We start from the raw sequence: 16,898 nt of genomic DNA on the forward strand, positions 1-16,898 counted from the left end.
CAAGGCCGGGCTAACCCTGAGGTGTAATTAAGCTCCAGAGCTCCCCACAAGATCCAAGATCTGGGATGCTTGGCTTCTCGGCCTCCTGACCAGCTTTACCCCTTCCTTACCTATTTCTCCTGGGAGCACTTCCTCAGCCATCACTTGCCCAGGAACACTGGGCTCAGCGGCCAGACTTAAGACAGATGCCTTGGGTTTCTTTTCTCCTCCTAAGTCCCCTCTCAGAGGTTTAGCTCATGGCCTCTCGGTCTCCTCCAAACAAGACTCAGGGCCATGGCACCCTCTCAGGTCCCAGCCGAAGGACTGTTTACACACCTGCCCCAGTCACTATAGTTGTAAGGTGGTGTCAGCTCAGAGATAAGGGAACCATTTAGAGGAAGCTATTTTGGGATGGAGCTGCTGACGAGGAAGCAGGGCGGCTGTTCTACAAACATGCACAGGGAGAAGCAGACATTCTAGTTCCCCAGGAGCCCCTGGACCTCAGGAGACACCCCTGACTGCTTCCCATTGGATCTCTTGCTTGAACTACCCCAGGTAAGAGGTCTCTACCCAGGCAACCACAGACGTTCCTTTGAATGTCTCAGACACCTTTCAGTCACTCAATGTCCCTTCTGATGCTAAGGATTGAGAAAGCTCTGTGAGACCACTGTGCCTGCCTGGGGCCCTGTCCCGCCTGGATGAGCCCAGGGTGGTACCTGTGGGGCAAAGTGGGTGGGCAGCATACTGGAAGGCATAGGAGTAGCTGTTTTCTGGAGTTCAGGATAGAGACAAGAAGGTGTGAAGAGGCCTGGGGTGGGGGGGGTGCGGCTCTGCTCCTAAAGGAGGCTGTGTCCCCAGCAGCCCCCAAGATGTCATATTTATAGATAGGGATCCTTCCATATTTTGGAATGGGTGACATTCAGTTTTTCAAGATACCACTGTACCTTTAATTTATTAGCATCCCATAAAAACACATAACATACACAATCTACAGTATAGAAAGTATAATTTACAAAAATATAAAAATCTTGGTTATTTTTTAGTATTCCAACATATTATTGTAGGTGTTATTTCAATAAACATGTTTAAACAATGCACACTTAACCGGCACGATTACCTCTGCGGGGAATGGCGTCCACCCCCTCCTCTTTGTTTTAAAATAAAATATATATTAAGAAAAAGAAACCAAAATTGGTTATAGGTGCATACGGCTTCTGTGAAAGCTTTTGCAGCAGAGTTTGGAAGTTTATACCGTTATTTAGGCCCTGTTTTCCAGAATCAGTATGTGGCCCAGAGTGTTTTAAACGGATTCTTTAAACAGAGGTTCTTTCTTGTGAAGACAGCAGGTGCCCTCAAGTTTGCAGTCTTCTCCCAAGGTTTTGAGATGATGGTCACAAAAGCCAACACTACAGACACATCCGGCTTTCAGGTCTTCAGAGCAGAGGGGATGGGCAATGGGCAGCCTTCAGGGGAGCCCTAATTCCCAGATTCCTTCAGGGGATTCAGACTGGCATTGTAGGGGGGCTAAGTCATTGGCAATGAGAGACCCCAGAATGTGTCCCAGGGGACAGATCTTTCTGGGACCCAGCCAGGGTGCCTCTGAGCTCTGCCCCACATATACAGCTGCATCCCTCATCAAGGCCTCACCCCAGAAGGCCCTGAGGATGCTACCCTGCTGGATGTGGGGTGGGGCGGAGATTTCCTTCCACCCGGAGTGGCTGGTCTTACCGGCAGGCACAGGTCTCCACAGACATGTTGGGGTACACCTTCAGAACCACGTTCCGGTTCTCATCCAGGAAGAGGACCCCAAGAGAGTTCATCTTGTCGGGAACGCAGCAAGGCTCTGGGATGCCTGGGACGATGCCCACAGCCCTGACGATGCTCTGGATGGTGGCGTGGTTGGACGGGCGGACCATCTGCAAGGCAGGAAAGGGCATGGTTACCTAGGCGCTCTGCCCTCACCCACCCACTGCGCCACCAGAGCGTCCTTGACTGAGGCCACAGAAAAGGTGTCGATCTAGGAGAAAAGGTGACTTTCCGGGGCTGGGCACACATTTCCTCTGAAGTCAGCCACAGACTGCATCCCAAGGAGATGTGCAAGGGCCTCGGGCCTTCCTGCCCCTCACGTCTCCCGGAGGGAAGACACATCCCTTCATGGCACTGGCCACTTGGGGGCACCTGTGCGTCGCTCATCCCCAAGGAGCTCCTGGAACTGGGCAGGAGTTATCCAGAGGGCGATGCCTAGCTGTTCTGCCTGGGCCACAGCTGCCCAGATTTCACAGCCCGAGGAGTTCAGACATGCTTCCAGTGGGAGGGTGTTCTCAGCACTGGAAGGGAAGGCCCGCAGGCGTGGGCGCGCCAGCATGATGGGGCTGGAAATGGACATTTCCCAGAAAGGTGTGACTGCAGGGGGGCCGGGGGGAGTGATGTCAGGGGCTGCTTCATCTCGTCATAGTATCCGTGGTATGGGGTGGGACTACCTTAATTCTAATAGGAAATGGAAGCTTCAAATGTCAAAGTAACCTGATCAAGACCGCTCAGTTAGGAAGCAGCCAAAAGTCAAGGAAAGTTGGAGGAGCCACGCGGGTTTTCTTTCCCTCCCCAGGCGGAGTCGCATACCCAGAAGAGCCTGGGCCATAGCCACAAACACAGGGAATGCTGTCTCACACACCTCCAACAAGAGAAACAAGACCAAGCCACGGGAGTTTCAGCTCATTTCGGGCCAAAGGAAGTTTTATATACAGTGCGTTCATGAGGAAGCCCCCTTGCGTGGGGAGGTGAAAGGAGGGACATCTGATTTGTGGGTTCAGGCTGCTGTCAGGGAAGGCGGCAGGCAGCCAGCTAGACTGATAAGGTAAGTGCTGGGTCAGCCAGCTGGAGCCTGCCGACTGCTCATCCTGTATCTGTCCAGGCCTGTACTAGGCTCTTCCGGCCAATACCTGTCTCCCTGTTGGGCACCTCCCTTCCTCTCTCTTGCACATGCATGGCTTTAAGGAAAAAAGCCCCTTAATTTCCCAAACAGGTTAATGCTGCCTGTGTCTGCGGCTGGGATTTCCCAGCTGACTGATTTATTTACATTCAAATTGGATTTATGCACTGACTTCCTTTCTGGAAGGGGAAGGAATGACCTGGAACTCAGCAGAGGAGCTAAGCTGGAGGAAAGCGTGCACACTATGGGGAGGGGCGACATCAGCTGGCAGCCAGCCCACCACAGCTCTGGCTGTGGGGAGCTGGATGGACAGAGCCACAACCCAGACTGGAGGGAGGGTGAGGTTCTGGAACCCCAGGGCCAGCACAATGGCCTCATGCGCTGTTTCCTGCAGACTCGTACAAGTGAAAGCTAGTTGTCCTGTGGGTCCCTGCCCCGAGTGGGAGGCGGGGAGCAGGGAGTCCATACAGGAAGCCACTGAGGCCAACTCTCCACTGGTCACAGATGCCAACACCCTGAGTTCCAGGCCAGGAACAGAAATGAGAGCCTTGGTGAGGAAGGGGCTTCAGAGGCCTGTCCTGTCTACAGGGGGGCAGCATGGACTCAATCCTTGTAAGGCAGCTGCTATGTGGGAACACACACCTAAGGAGATGGGTTCTCCTTTTCAAACGAAGCAATGTTCTGATTTAAAATTCAAACTCAACTAAGGCAGCACTTTCAAAAGCACAGCCAAACCACGTCTGTCTGTGGGCTGTATTCACCTGACAGGCTGCTGCTCTAGGACCTCTGCCTACCTGTCCCCTACCTTGACTCGATGCGAGGTGTTCCAATCCCCATTTTACAGACAGGAAGCAGGTCCCAGGGCAGAGGGACTTGCCGGCAGGGGCCGTGCGGAGAGTCACAGACAGACAAGGGGCTGAACGCATCGGTGTTACTCAGACACAGCCTACCTTGGGCATGGGGAACTCGCACACGCCGGCGCAGTAGTAGGCGTCGAAGGACTTGGGCAAGATGATCCATTCGTTCCACCCGATGTCTGCGAAGTCCACCTTCAAATACCTGCGGGAGCAGACCCTCGGCTCGGCCCACTGCTTCCTCCGGGCTTTCTGCATCGTCTTCTCGTCGAAGTCCAGCACCCTCGAGGAGCCTATGAACACATCCGGGCCCTTCTTCCGGCGGTCCTTGCGCCCAGGCCGCGGCTTCAGCGCCCGGAAAGGGCCGGGCCACAGTTCGTGCTTGTGGTAGTGCTGGGCGTGGGAGGCGTGCGCCGGCCGCTCGTCCAGCCCTGGCAGCTCGTTGTCCTGGAGGGGTCCAGTGGCCTGCGTGGCCCGGCGCACGCGGGGGTCCGCCGAGCTGTTGGGGGCAGCGCCGGGCTCCGGGTCCCCAGCCTGGAAGGGGTCATATCTCTGTAGTGTCACTGCCACACTGTTAGGCTCCGAGATGGCCAGGTCGTCAGCGTAGATGAGGATGTAGGGCGCGTGCGGGCTGGGCCTGGACACCCCTGGGGCCTTCTCCCCAGGATCCAGCTGAGCAGAGAGGATCAGCTCGCCATCTTGGCGGGCTGCCTTGACGATGGGGGAGATGTCCTTGGCCTGCCACAGTCCCCGTGGCGGGGGCGCCAGGGCCATGGCCCCGCGGAGCAGCCCCTGTGTGGCCGTGTTCTGAGAGAGACTGCGGAAGAGAAGGTGCTGGCGAGCGGGCAGGCCCAGGGGCAGTAGGCGGCAGGACACATTCTTGGCCCGCTGCTTGCATGGGGCCTCTCGTGCCCGGGGCCACCGAGGTTCTGCATAGAAGTGGAATGTGGCCGCGAGGATCATTTCTGAATCCTGCATAGAAGTCAGGTTGAAGAAATACACAGCCTTCTGGTCGACCACTTCTGTGAGGGAAGAACAGACCGTAGTACGTTAGGTTCTTTCTAAGATAGGTCCGGGTGGTCCCTGGGTCTCCCACCAGGGGCCAGGTTGGAAGAACAATGCCCATTTAGGGAGCACCTCCAGGCCAGCCAGGCTTTCTTCATCTCATGTAATCCTCACAGTAAACTGAGGAGGGTACCCTTACTTATCCTCAATGAACGGATGAAAAACAGGTCGGAGCAGTTGGGGACTGTCAATAAATATACCATTGCTCCAAGCAAAGGGTAGTAGACACATAGGGGCTCAGGCCTGCCAGGCCCTAACGCACATGCCTCCTCTCCCTGCACTCCAGTGCCATTCAGTGAACAAATGGCCAAACATCACTGACAGCTGGTGGAGGAGATAAGGTGGAATCAGGTTTCTGGGATGGGTTGGGTTGGGGCCAAGCCCTGCTGACAGCCCCCCTCCTGTATCTGCCCAGGCCTCTGTTTCACAGATATCAAATGCAGTCATTCTTCCAAACGACGTGAATGAAGTAGAGCCCCTCTTACCTTACTTTCCCTGCATTCTGAGTGCTTTCTGAGGAAAACTGGCCTTAAGGGCACAGCTGTTTGGGTGTGTCTTCTATTTGTTTTGCCTAAGGGTTTTTAAAGCTTTTTTTTTTTTTTACAAAGAAAGGGCAGTATCAGGGCTGCACAAAACCACTCAACAGAGTCCCCAAAGACCAGGTTGCTCTCCAGAGGCCCAGATCATGATAAGCACTGGGATTCCTCAAACACTGCATTTGCAGCTCTAGAATGCTCCGGCCCCTGCATCCCTGAGGCTGTCAGGCACCTCTTTCTTGGTTCTACTAGGTGAACCCTAGGGTCACGGAGCAGAACATCCTCATCGGTGGCCCCAGGAAGCTGCCCCAAGATCAGGCAGCATGAGTTCTCTGAATGGCCACATCCTCTGGAAGGTTCGAGTAGGAGGGAGGGGTCGTTCCCAAGGCCTCCCTATGAGACTGCAGGCTGGCGGGATACCAGAGCCGCCAGGTTGGCTGCCTTCCTCCAGCTGCTCTACTTCCTGATGCCAGGTGTCTGTCTGCTGGTGAAGACTTCTGGGAAAAGTTGCCAGAAGGACGGAGCCCCCAAGCACGGGAGTGTGTATGTGTGCAGGAACACTGGGCCCAAAGGGCATGGGTCAGGTCCTTAGCTTCTCTAACACCTGCACCTACAGAATCAGCTTGGATTTGTTTTTTTTTTTTATTTAACCGAAATCTTCAGGTTAAGGTTATTTCCTTCTATTAGGAAGAAGGTATAATTTGATTGGGAATTGTCGTGTACTCTTAAGGGACTACGAGAGAAAGAGGAAGGAAAGGAAAAGCATATCCAAGGAGGGCCTGATAAATGTCAATCAAGGTTTGGATGACACCCTAACGACCCTGCCTTTTGTGACCCCTTGGAGCAAACCCTCAGGAGACAGTGGCAGCCTCCCAACATGCTCCACACACAAGGAGCCGTGCAGGGGGCCTTGAAGGCCATTTACACTTGGCTTCTCCAGACACTGCAGCCTGGAGTTTTACGGGCTCCAGTTCCGCATTTCCCCAACTTCCTGATCTCTGCTCTCCTTCCCTGGAGATGCTGATTCAGAGGGTCAGGGACAGAGGGGTCAAGGAATTTGTGTTATGAACAGCATCCTGGGGGATTCCAACCATCAGGCCAGTTTGTGAATCTAAGGTTGATGTGTGGGTGGGGAGCAAGCTCCCCAACAATGCAGCCCCCACACCCGTCGGGATAGAAAGGGCTGCAGGAACCAGGCCCCCAGGCTGCATCAGGACCACCCCAAGCTCATCTGCCCCGGACAGACAGTCGGGTCTCCATCTCACATAATTCTCTGCAGGATTTAATAAAGAGCATATGTAGTGTGCCAGGCACCAAGGAAGAACCCCTAAATGTGGTTCCCTCCCACTTCTATCCAAACATCAAGGCTGGCGAGCAACTCAGTGTCCCCTCAGTGATCCAAATTATCTGAGTTGTAACCCAGCTCACAAGGCAGATGAAGTATTTCTTCTTTCATCCAATTTGAGCGTATTTTTCTGCTACAGATTCTTTGCTAGAAAATGCTGAAGAGGCTCTAGGATGGACATCTCTGACTCTTTCCAAGGAGCTTGCCCATCACAGCAGGAAGCAAGCATCTCTGGCCTAGGAACGTAGAACCTTTGGTGAGCAGCAGACTGGGAGCACAGAGATGGGCCTTCCCAGAGAACAGCCCCTCAGCCTCCCTCTTAGTGGTGGAGCTAAAGGACTACAGGGTCTATGAAGAAGGTCGGCTGTGACCACCATGGCAGGGCCAGCAGCTTTGGCCTGAGACAGGTGTGGTCCAAGGAAGGTGCTGGGAGGCCTGCCCCCAAGGAGCCTCAGAGGAGAGCTGGCCTTCCCTGAGGGGTATTTCTGCCCAGGATGCAGGAGAGGGACAGTAAATGCTGCCCCTCTCTTAAGGCTCCGAACTGCAGAGAGGGGGAGACACCTTTGAGGTCACGCAGCCTGATCCATCCCACTCAGGACAGGAGTCCTTCCTCCGTTGGGCTTGAGCCACCTTTGGACACCAGGAGCTTGTCCCTCATGAGGCAGCCTGCTGCCTGAAGACCCGCTCTGCTGGGAACTGTGGGTGGAGATGGGTCCCCCCGTCTCCCAACTGCGAAGGGCCACAGGCTGGGTCTACTCTCTGACCGCTCCTGAGTCGTGTAGTGCAGGGGGCTCTGGGCTGTGGCTGAGATAAGGGGAACCTACGTGAAGTCTCCGGGCTTGGATGAGCCTGGGCCTCAAAGGCGAAACACCCAAGAGAACTTCCTATTTCCTGTGAACGGCGCTGGTGCCATATCTCATGGTCAGCAAGAAAAGTTCCTCCCTCCCTCCCTCCCTTCTTTTCTCCTTCCTCTCTCCCTCCTTTTATATGCTTCTTTTCCTTTCTCTTTCTTGCTTCCCTCCGTGCCTCCCTCCCTTTCTTAGTAAACGTTTCGGAAACTCCTACTCTGGGCTAAGTGTTGGGCTGATGGGGGGTCCTGGAAAAGGTGGTTAGAGCCACCTCAGGCCATAGACAGGCCATCGTGATGACGCCATCTGCTGCCCTGTCACAGCTTTGCAGAGCACTGTCCAAGGGAGGCCCTGGGCATTCACTCACAGGTCACTGCCCTGCTCAGAGCCCTCCATTGGCCCTAAAGCAACACTGGACCCCTTTGCAGAGGCCCTGCTTGACCTGGCCTGCCTCCGACCCCACCCCCATCTCTGCCCCAGTCACCCTGGCTTCTGGTCCTTCCAACAGGAAGCATCCTCTCTCAGGGCTTTGCCTCAGCTGTGGCTTTTTGGCCATCAAGCCTCCTGCAGCAGGCACCGCCCCCTCTCTCCTTCAGGTCTCTGCTCAAACTTCCACTCAGAAGTACGTGGTGAATGACGGGGGAGAGTGGGGTCTTTGCTAGATCTGTCTGCCCCAGTTAACAAAGGGTGATTCCTGGCCTGCTGCCCTGGGGTTCAGCAAACACATCCTGAAAGAAGTCCAGAAAACCTCGTTCTTTGGTAAGACAGAAAACCTCATTCTTTGGTAAGACAGAAAACCTCGTTCTTTGGTAAGACAGAGATGATACAAATCCCCCTGGAGACACGGGGCAGCAGGATCTTTGTCCAGTTACTTTCTCTTGGGCCTCAGTTTTCTCCTCTTTAAAATAGGAATAATCTTGTTTACCAGTTATGGAGGTCCAGGATTCCAGCATGTATGCATGTTTGATTCCACATTTTCCCAAAGAGGAGAGCAGACGGGTCATTCACTCTCTGAGAGAAGATGGAGCTTCAGAAAGGGTATCTAACTTGCCTAAAGTCACACAGCTGGTAAGGGGCAGAGCACCCGGGTCTGTCTGACCCCAAGGCCACGCTCCCCTGTGTACTCTAGATAGAATGGTGATCTACCTAACAGCAAATGTAACAAAGGCCATGTGCTGTGAACTGCAAAACATTTTGCAAACACAAGTTATTATTTGGATGGGTTGGAATTCTGCCTCTCCGAGAAAGAAAGGACTGACTTTATTTAGACAAACCCATCTCTCCTTGGAGTTTTTGAAATCTCAGAACCCTAACTGGGTCTGCTTCGTGAGCACTCAGCCTCCTTTCCGAGGGTAGTGGGGATGGGACTGGAGGTGGGGGGAGAGGTGGCTCTAGCCCAAGGGTTCCCCCAGGTACCCTGCCGGCCAACCTTCAGGACAAGAGGACCTTCAGACCGCTCTGCCCTATAGGAACAGAACCCAAGCCACATGGGATTTGTCCCTTCATCCACCGCCCTGGAAACAGCCGACAGGGAGACCAGAGGGAGAACGTGAGGCTGAAGCACCCATGGAAGCTGGAGGAAGGGAGCCATGGGCCAGCCATGGGCACAGAGGGAAGAGAACGAACATGCATCAAGCATCTATTTTCAGGCAGGCCCCAGAGGAATCCTGCTTGCATCACTTACTAGCTATGGAGCCTTAGGCAAGTCATGGGGCCTCTTTTTGCCTCAGTTTCCACACTAAGCTGAGCAGAGTATTTGTAGACACTTCCCAAAGTTGTAAGATCATCTCTGTAGAGCTCATGGCATGGTGCCTGGCACCGAACACGCTCAGAACATACTGGCCGTGTGGTGTCACCAACTACTGCTACGCTCAGGGCACCTTGTCCTTGCCCCCTCCCTGTCCTCCTGTCCACACCCCTAGAAGGAGCCAGAGAGTGTCACAGCCTCTCTCCTCCTGCATCTGACCAACCGCAGTTCCTACTGGCTTTGTGTCCTGTTTCTCCGCAGCCATCCTGAACTCTGCAGCCCTCCACCACTGTCCTTACCCATGGTCCCTCCTCAACTGCTACTGTGGCCCCAGATCAGTGTCATCCCTCGCATCACACTCATGCTTTGTAAGGAAATCATCTATTACAGATGAAGAGTCGATATCCTCACTACACAAAAAAGCTCTACAAATCAGTCAGAAAAAGTCAAGAACCCCATCAAGGAGGAAGCCATTTCCATAGGGAAAATCGCCAATGGCGGACAAGCATGAAAACCAATTCGGGATGACCAGTAATGGGTAAAAGGTAACTTCCAACGAGGATATAGCAACTTTTACCTGCATGTTAAGGATATGATCTTATTAGATACTTTACATATATAGAGAATATAGTGATGCATTTATATAAACTATAATATATATGTATTAACTCTGGTTTGTGATTAGCAATGGATTCTTTTCTTTAGTGTGATTTTCTATGATTTGCAGGTGAGCACAAATTTATTGCATGCTCTCTCTCTCTTCCCCCTCTCTTCCCTTGCCTCCCCCCCCCCACCCCCCACCCCCCGATGTCTGCTCACCTGCTCTGGGAAGGCATCACTGGCCCCTCCCCACTGGCCCTCTCCCTGCTGGGTCAGTGTCATCAGGTCCCTTGGCCCCCGAAACACGCCCACAGCCCCTTCTCACTGCACGGCACTTATTTCTCCTTGACCCACCAGCTCGTGCATTTTTCTGAGCAGGGCCAAGAGTGTCTGCATTTTTGCATCCTCTGACCTTGCAGCACCTGCCACCTAGTGAAGTGCTCGGGAGAACTGAAATGAATGTGACTTTTGGCATTGTTGGCAGCTATCCGTAGTATGTATTACTACTCTCATTTAAAGACGAAGAATCAAGCTCAGAGAGGTTAAGTAACTTGCCCAATTTCACACAGGTCAGTGGAAAAGCTCAGATTTAAACACAAGTTGTTTGGGGCAGTGGGGGCAGGGAATACCTAACCTTAACCCTCAGCGTCTGGCTCAGAAACTCTCTCCACTGCGGTAGACTTAATAGGGAACAAGACACATTTCAGGGAGCAATGGAAGGGAGGGAGGCAGGGGTGGCTGAAGCAAAAATAGTAGCATCTAATAAATTACGGACACACGTGCCAGGCACTGTCTTAAGCACTTGACATACCTCAGTTCATTTTAAAAACCCTATAAGGAAGGGAACATTACTAGCCCCGTTTTAGAAGTGAAAAACAAAACCTGAGTGGTGGACAAGTTCAGTCCCTTACGCTGGTCACAGCCTCAGGATTTGGACCTTACCAGTCCAGCTCACAGCCCACACTCAGCACTTGAGCTATGGTGCGTGGTGGCATGCAAGTTATGTGGTTCCATTGCAACAAGGAACGTGGCTGCAGGGACTAGACCACTGGGGCTGCAGAGGCCACTGTCAGGCCACAGGATGGTACCAGTATGTTCGAGGGCCGGAGCTAAAAGCCCCACATTTGTGCCTCACCCAAAGACGAGGGGCCCTGCCCAGGCTCGCAGCTGGATCGCGGGGTCACAAACCAGGCATCTCTGAGGGCTGGCGAGGGGCTTGGTGTGAATGGAAGGAAGGAGATGAGAAACCAAACTGTCTGGGCCTACACTATGTCAGGCACAAACCCACCTCATCCCACCGAATCTTCCCCTCCCCACTGTGTGCACAAGAAACCCATGCCCAGAGGGGTAAGGCTGGTGGAGCTGGCTGGGGCTGCTATTCATGGCTGTCAAACGGTTCCAAGCAAGCGTGCTGCATTTGTCAGTCGCACACTGGTCCAGAATAATTCTGATCTCCCAGAGAATTGTCTGTTCTGCCCTCTGTCTCCTAAGTCCCGGGTTTAGTTCTGCTGAAGGTGGGAAGAGGATGCTAGCAGTGGGGACAGCAGATGGGAGGTGCCACTGTGAACAGCCCCCTACCTCAGCCTCAGTTTCCTTATCTGTAAGATGGAAGGGCTGGATTTGAAGTACTGTCTCCAGGTCCTGCTCAGGGCTAACATCCAATGCTTCGCTATTACTTCTACTGCCCCCATTCGGTGAAAGTGGAAAGACAAGGCCACGCACCTCCACGCCTGGGCTGCGGCAGTGGGTGCACTCAGTGGACGCGCTCACCCCTGTTGCAGCAGTGACTTGGCTGGCCTTGCTTTCCTCAACTACAAGGCTTTGAGGACTGCGTCAGTGGGTGCAAGGTCAAGTCTTCACCTATATGAACACAAATGCTTTGTATTCCCATGGAAACAACATGCACCAATACCTCATCTGGCCAGTGCTGGGCTCTGGGCAACCCCACAGGAAAGATACTGGCATGACCTGCCCATTTTGTAGATGAGTACACTAAAGTCCACAGAGCTTTAGTGATTCGCCCGAGGTCATTTTTATGCTGGCTAATTCTTGAGTGGCTTAATTTAATAATGGTGCTCCAGACATGGACTCCATGCGGTGAATAAAAAGTACAGGGGAGGACAGAGTTAGATCCGGTTGGAGCCCAGAAACACTGACCAAGTGGTCTGCTAAGTGAGGGGTGGGGGGACAGGCCTCTCCGCGGCAGATAGTCCCCAGTACACAGTTACACACGGCCAAGCTTCCCAGGTCTGGCTTTGAAACCATAGGTGTTACCTTGAGTCACACAACCAGCAATCAACAGGTGGCCGACCTGATCCAGCCTGTCTGGCCCCAGTGCTGGGCTTGCTCCCCTCCACCTCAGGAGGGACCTTAGAGACCAACACTCTTTCTCCTGATAAATGGTCTTCTCCCCCACAAGGGCTGCAGGGACCCCTACCCACATTTTCTGGAATGATATTCTGTGACCATGAGTGGTCTCCGTGACAACCAGGGTTTTCCCGCCACTCCTGCCACCAGGCTGCACCTTGCCCAGGGCCTGGAGTGGTAGCCCAGCCAGGGCTAGTTGATACCTGAGGCCACAGCCCCAAAGTGCTCTCAGTGCAGGGTGGGGTTGGGGGGGGGGGCTCTTTAAGTGGCCTCTGTCCAGCTCCCTCCAAGAAATGAGGAGAGGGGAAAGGATCTGCTCAGGTGGGGCAAGGGTGGGAAGGGAGTAGGATGCCCCCACTGCCCAAGCTTCTGGACCCTTCCTGAAAGCCCTGTGGTCTGAACATTTAAGGTTAGTGCTGCATTTCATGGAGGTCTCAGTTGTGTGTACCCAAGACAAGGCACCCAAAGCCCTTCTCAGTTCACTCTGTTGGCCCAGCCACCCAACTCACCGTGTGCCCCAGTTAGAACTTCACGTCCTCTGCCTGGGCCGTGTCCGGCAGTATCTGGACTGCCTTATGCCCACCTGACTGGACCCACTCAGTGTCAAGAGCCTTCTCATCTGTCAAGAGCCAACACAACTCATCCCTATGACATGGATACCACCCACCATGAGCTTCCCCAGCCCAGTACCATCTCACCCTACGCTTAAAGCTTTGTGTATGGGGTGGTCTATGTCTACACAAGTGTGACACCCTCCCAGGTTTGGCAGCACGCTAGGGGCAGGAATTCTGTGTCACTGCCACTCTGGTGTCTCCACTGGAGTCTCAGAGCCTGGCATGAAGTGCTTGCTGAATAGCGAATGAACGAATGAATGAATGAGTCTATGACTAGAAGGAAGAAGCAAAGAGGGTGCAGTGGCAGGGGAGGATGAATAAGTGAAGAAGGGGGACTAGGAGAAGAGGGGGTGCCCGGGGCCCCCTCTACTTACCCAGCCGGGCCCGGAAGCTGCGAACCGTGTTGCCCCCTCCTGGCCTCGCGCCCCTCCGACTGTATTTCTCATAAAGCCGGAGCATGTGGACAGCGACCATGTCTTGGGCGCCGGGGCCCAGAGTGGTGGCCGCGTCCCCCAGGGACCGCCAGGGGTCCTTGATCCCAGCCAGACCATCAGAGGCTGCAGGCGAGGCGGACCAGGCGGGGGCCGGGTGGCTGCCGCCCGCGTCCCGGAGCAGCAGCAGAAGCAGAGGCAGCAGCGGCAACAGTTGGGGCCGCCTTCCCGGGCTCGTCCCAGCAGGGCCACGGGCCATGGTTGGTGGCGGCGGCGAAGAAGGGTCGAAGCCGGGGAGGAGGAGAGAACTCGCGGGCGCACCGGCGACTGCGGACCGACCCTGTGGCGGCGGGAGGGCGCGCGGGGCGCTGGATGCTGAGATCCGCGCGGGGCGCGGGGTAGAGCGGGACCCGAGGCGAGCGCGCAGGTCCGTCCTCGCCGCCCGAGCCGCGGGCCAGCGGTCACGGCCGTCCGGAGCCCCGCGGAGCCGAGCCAAACCTGAGCCGACGCGACGCCCCAGCGGACTCGCGCGGCGAAACTTTGCAGCCCACTGGGCGCCCTGCTCCGCGGGTTCGGGGGGCGGGGCGGGGCGGGGCGGTCGGCGGCGCCCTCGGGGGGACCGGTTGTGCGCCCGGGACCACGCGGGGCCGCCGCCGACACGGCTGTCCCTGGCCCGGCTGCGGTGTGCGTGCGCCCGTGTGTGGCGGCGTGCGCGCGCAGGGGTGTGCGCCCGAGTGTGCGCCCGGGAGTGTGGGGGGCGTGGGCGTGGGCGAGCTCGCTCCCCGCTCCCCTGCAGAGAGACGGAGACCCGGACCGGGCCGGCTCCTGTGTGTCGGCGCCACAGCCTGGCCAGGGTTGCGGGGGGGGCTGGGCGGCCTTGGGAGAGGGGCCCGCCTGCCGGGTTGCCCCTGTAATGGCATGTGATGACTATGTAGTTGCAAGATGACAGCTCCCCCGTGAGGACCCGAAAGGGGATGTGTGTGTGTGTGTGTGTGTGTGTGTGTGTGTGTGTGTATGCCAGGTTGCCTCCTAGCCGGTGTGTATCCAAAATGCAAGAGTGAGGCGAACACGGACCCTCCCCGGGCAGCCTCTGGAAAGAGAAATCCTAACTCCAAAGCTTAACCAACCCAGGGCAACTGGAACCAGATCCTCATTAAAATTCAGAATTAGTCCATTAACTGACCCGTGTTTGGCAACAACGATTCCAGTTGTTGAAGGAGTACATCAAAGGTCTTTATTAATCTTTGGACAAGTAGCCATCAGGATTGTCTTGCAGAAGGATGTGGTTTCAAATTGCTTTACAAAACGTTTCCAAGGCGTCAGGACAGGAGGAGAGAAAGCAGTAGATTTTCCAAGGTTTCACAATAAAGTGACAGGATAGTGAGTCCCTGGCCCACTGCCCCTCAGCTTAGCCCTGGGTCAGAAGGTCCTGAACTTCATCCTGCCTTTAGTGTGGTTTCTTGTCCATGGAGAGAATTTCTGGGGGTCTGTGAACTTGGATGGGGACAATTTACATTTTTATTTTCAATAACTTGTAACTGAAACTTAGCATTTTCTATACTAGAAATGTAGGCAACCAATCACAGTGGCATTAAACATACCTGAGACTTCCATTAATGAATAAAAAGGCAGTTAGATTACTATGTTGGAAAGTTGTTTTTAAAAATATTTGGAGTGCTCACTTCGGCAGCACGTATACTAAAAATATTTGGATAACTATATTTTAATGGAATTGGCTTCCTTGTATATTGTATATTAAAAAAAAAAAACTCTTTTGAAAAAGTATCCACAGGTTTCATCAGACTGAGAAAATTGTCCAAGGCCCACACAAAAAGTTTACAAATCTCTGTGAAGGAAGGAAAGGACCTCTTCAAACCCATGTTCTTCCAGAACTATCTAGGATACTGCCTATGCTACATTTCAAAGGACTGCTTGCAAACTTGTGAACACCCTGTTCCCTTTACTTGGTAACTTTGGGCTCCGTGAGCCAGAATCGTTACTTTTCTTGGAGGGCTCACAATGCAATAATTGAAAAATTGCTGGAAAAAGCTTCTGTTAGTGTGTAAAACACAACCTATTTGTAATTCTTTTAAATCTTGCAGTGTCTGATTAGAGGCCATCCTATTGAAAGCCTCTGACCCTCAGGCCTGTAGCTTTTGGAAGACTATAGAGAAGCATTTTATTTATTTTGATAATTATCTCACATCACATTCAACTTCCCGTTAATGTAGCTCCCGTTTGTTCTGTGAAACAGCTTTCAAAACTGCTCGCCTGGAGGTAAGATGATCAAGTCACAGCCTTAGACTTGATGGATCTGCCCTTATAAACGATCCACACAGACTTTTACAGCTCCTTTTCCCCCACCCCCACCCCTGCTTTCCTCCTTCTCCATGTGTCCCTCACTTCCCCTCTCCCCTCCTCTCCCCTTCTCCCCCAGAATGCCTCTGACCTGTACCGGCTGGGGGTAACCTCTGCTCATGGGTAGTTTTGTCTCTGCTGGAGCCATACACAATCGAGGCCTGTGAAAAGGAGGGTTAGTCCGCAGGAGGCCGGGACAAGCTGGGCTATTCGGGATCTGTGTCCATTAAAGCCTTCTTGCTCTCCTTAACTCATTCCCCCTCCATTCAAGCCAGCCTGAGGGTCAGGCTTTAGCCAGCACTAAAACCTGTAGGGTACAGATTCTCTGAATTGTTGGGAAAGAATTAAGGCATCAGCCAGGGACGGCTAATATTTCTTGCCTCATTTTATTGCTGAACAGCGGGACTTTAAGTCTTGAACACTGGAGCACTATGGCCCCCTTTCATGTAGCCGAGATGATGGGATAAAAATGTGTTTGGTGAAGCAATTCAGATTACCACCGGGTCACATCCTCGCTGGCTCCCAGCACGGCCTGCAAACAGCATCGCTAAGACAAGAAACAATTGCTGTGCAATTTCAGCTCATGCAGAACAGTGTTTCTAGCAGGGAAATGAGGCTAATTGTGGAGCTTGCCAACGAGAAGGTTTTGTTTTTAATAGCTCAGGCTGTAGCTCGGAATAAAAGTTGAGATGGCGGACTGTGGATTCCAGTCCTGAGAGCTGTGATTTCTGACAGCTTCCTCCTAAAAGGATCAGGGTCCTGGGGGCGTCATACACTGTTCTTATCGGGAGCCCCGAGGTCTTGGACTTGACGACTGGGATGGGGAGGAGGACTCTCTTCAGAGAGGTGAGAAGTTGTTTGGGGGCCCTCAGTCTTCCAGGTCTGTCTGCCACACTCTGGTTCCCTGAAGCTCAGAAACCCCCAGGGAAGAAGCGAAGAAGCTCAAATAGTTAAAAAGCTCGGTGTGTGAGTAAAGGAGAAACCAAAGCGTACAGTTCTGAGAGGGAGGCTCATTTGGTTTCTTCCAGAACCTCTCCCCAAATAAACACCGCGTGAAAGTTCCTGAGCAACCGTTTCATGATCTTGCCCAGTGAGCTGGTGGGAGGGTCAGTTTTTGGCTCTCACTAGCTCGGTCCCCAGCCCCATCGCCTCTTTGGAACCCCAGCAGCCTCCCATTTACAAGAGAAGCCTGACCCCTGGGCTCTGTTTCAGTTCCAACACCGGA

At 53.8% G+C, this 16,898-nt stretch overlaps 1 protein-coding gene across 2 annotated transcripts; it reads right to left on the reverse strand.

Annotated features, from left to right (window-relative positions):
• Positions 1-912: 912 nt before the first annotated feature.
• On the reverse strand, positions 913-14,182 carry GDF10 (growth differentiation factor 10). 2 transcript variants are annotated; one of them, XM_045437953.1, is made up of 3 exons: positions 13,259-14,182; positions 3,859-4,781; positions 913-1,895 (listed from the first exon to the last, which is right to left on the reverse strand). In XM_045437953.1, the coding sequence occupies exons 1-3, from the start codon at positions 13,572-13,574 to the stop codon at positions 1,704-1,706; spliced, it is 1,431 nt and encodes a 476-aa protein (XP_045293909.1). In that variant the 5' UTR covers positions 13,575-14,182; the 3' UTR covers positions 913-1,703. The 2 variants fall into 2 exon arrangements, with proteins under 2 accessions (XP_045293909.1, XP_045293908.1); XM_045437952.1 differs by having other exon boundaries at positions 3,859-4,784; positions 13,259-14,179.
• Between the last annotated feature and the right edge of the window lie 2,716 nt (positions 14,183-16,898).

This window comes from Leopardus geoffroyi, chromosome D2, assembly GCF_018350155.1.
Source record: "Leopardus geoffroyi isolate Oge1 chromosome D2, O.geoffroyi_Oge1_pat1.0, whole genome shotgun sequence".
NCBI lineage: Eukaryota > Metazoa > Chordata > Mammalia > Carnivora > Felidae > Leopardus > Leopardus geoffroyi.

Coding starts and splice junctions, on each gene's coding strand:
- GDF10 (XM_045437952.1), bottom strand. CDS start 13,574: ATGGCCCGTGGCCCTGCTGGGACGAGCCCGGGAAGGCGGCCCCAACTG. Junction 4,785..13,258: donor CAGCTTCCGGGCCCGGCTGG/GTAAGTAGAGGG, acceptor CTTCCCTCACAG/AAGTGGTCGACCAGAAGGCT. Junction 1,896..3,858: donor GCGAGTTCCCCATGCCCAAG/GTAGGCTGTGTC, acceptor CCTGCCTTGCAG/ATGGTCCGCCCGTCCAACCA.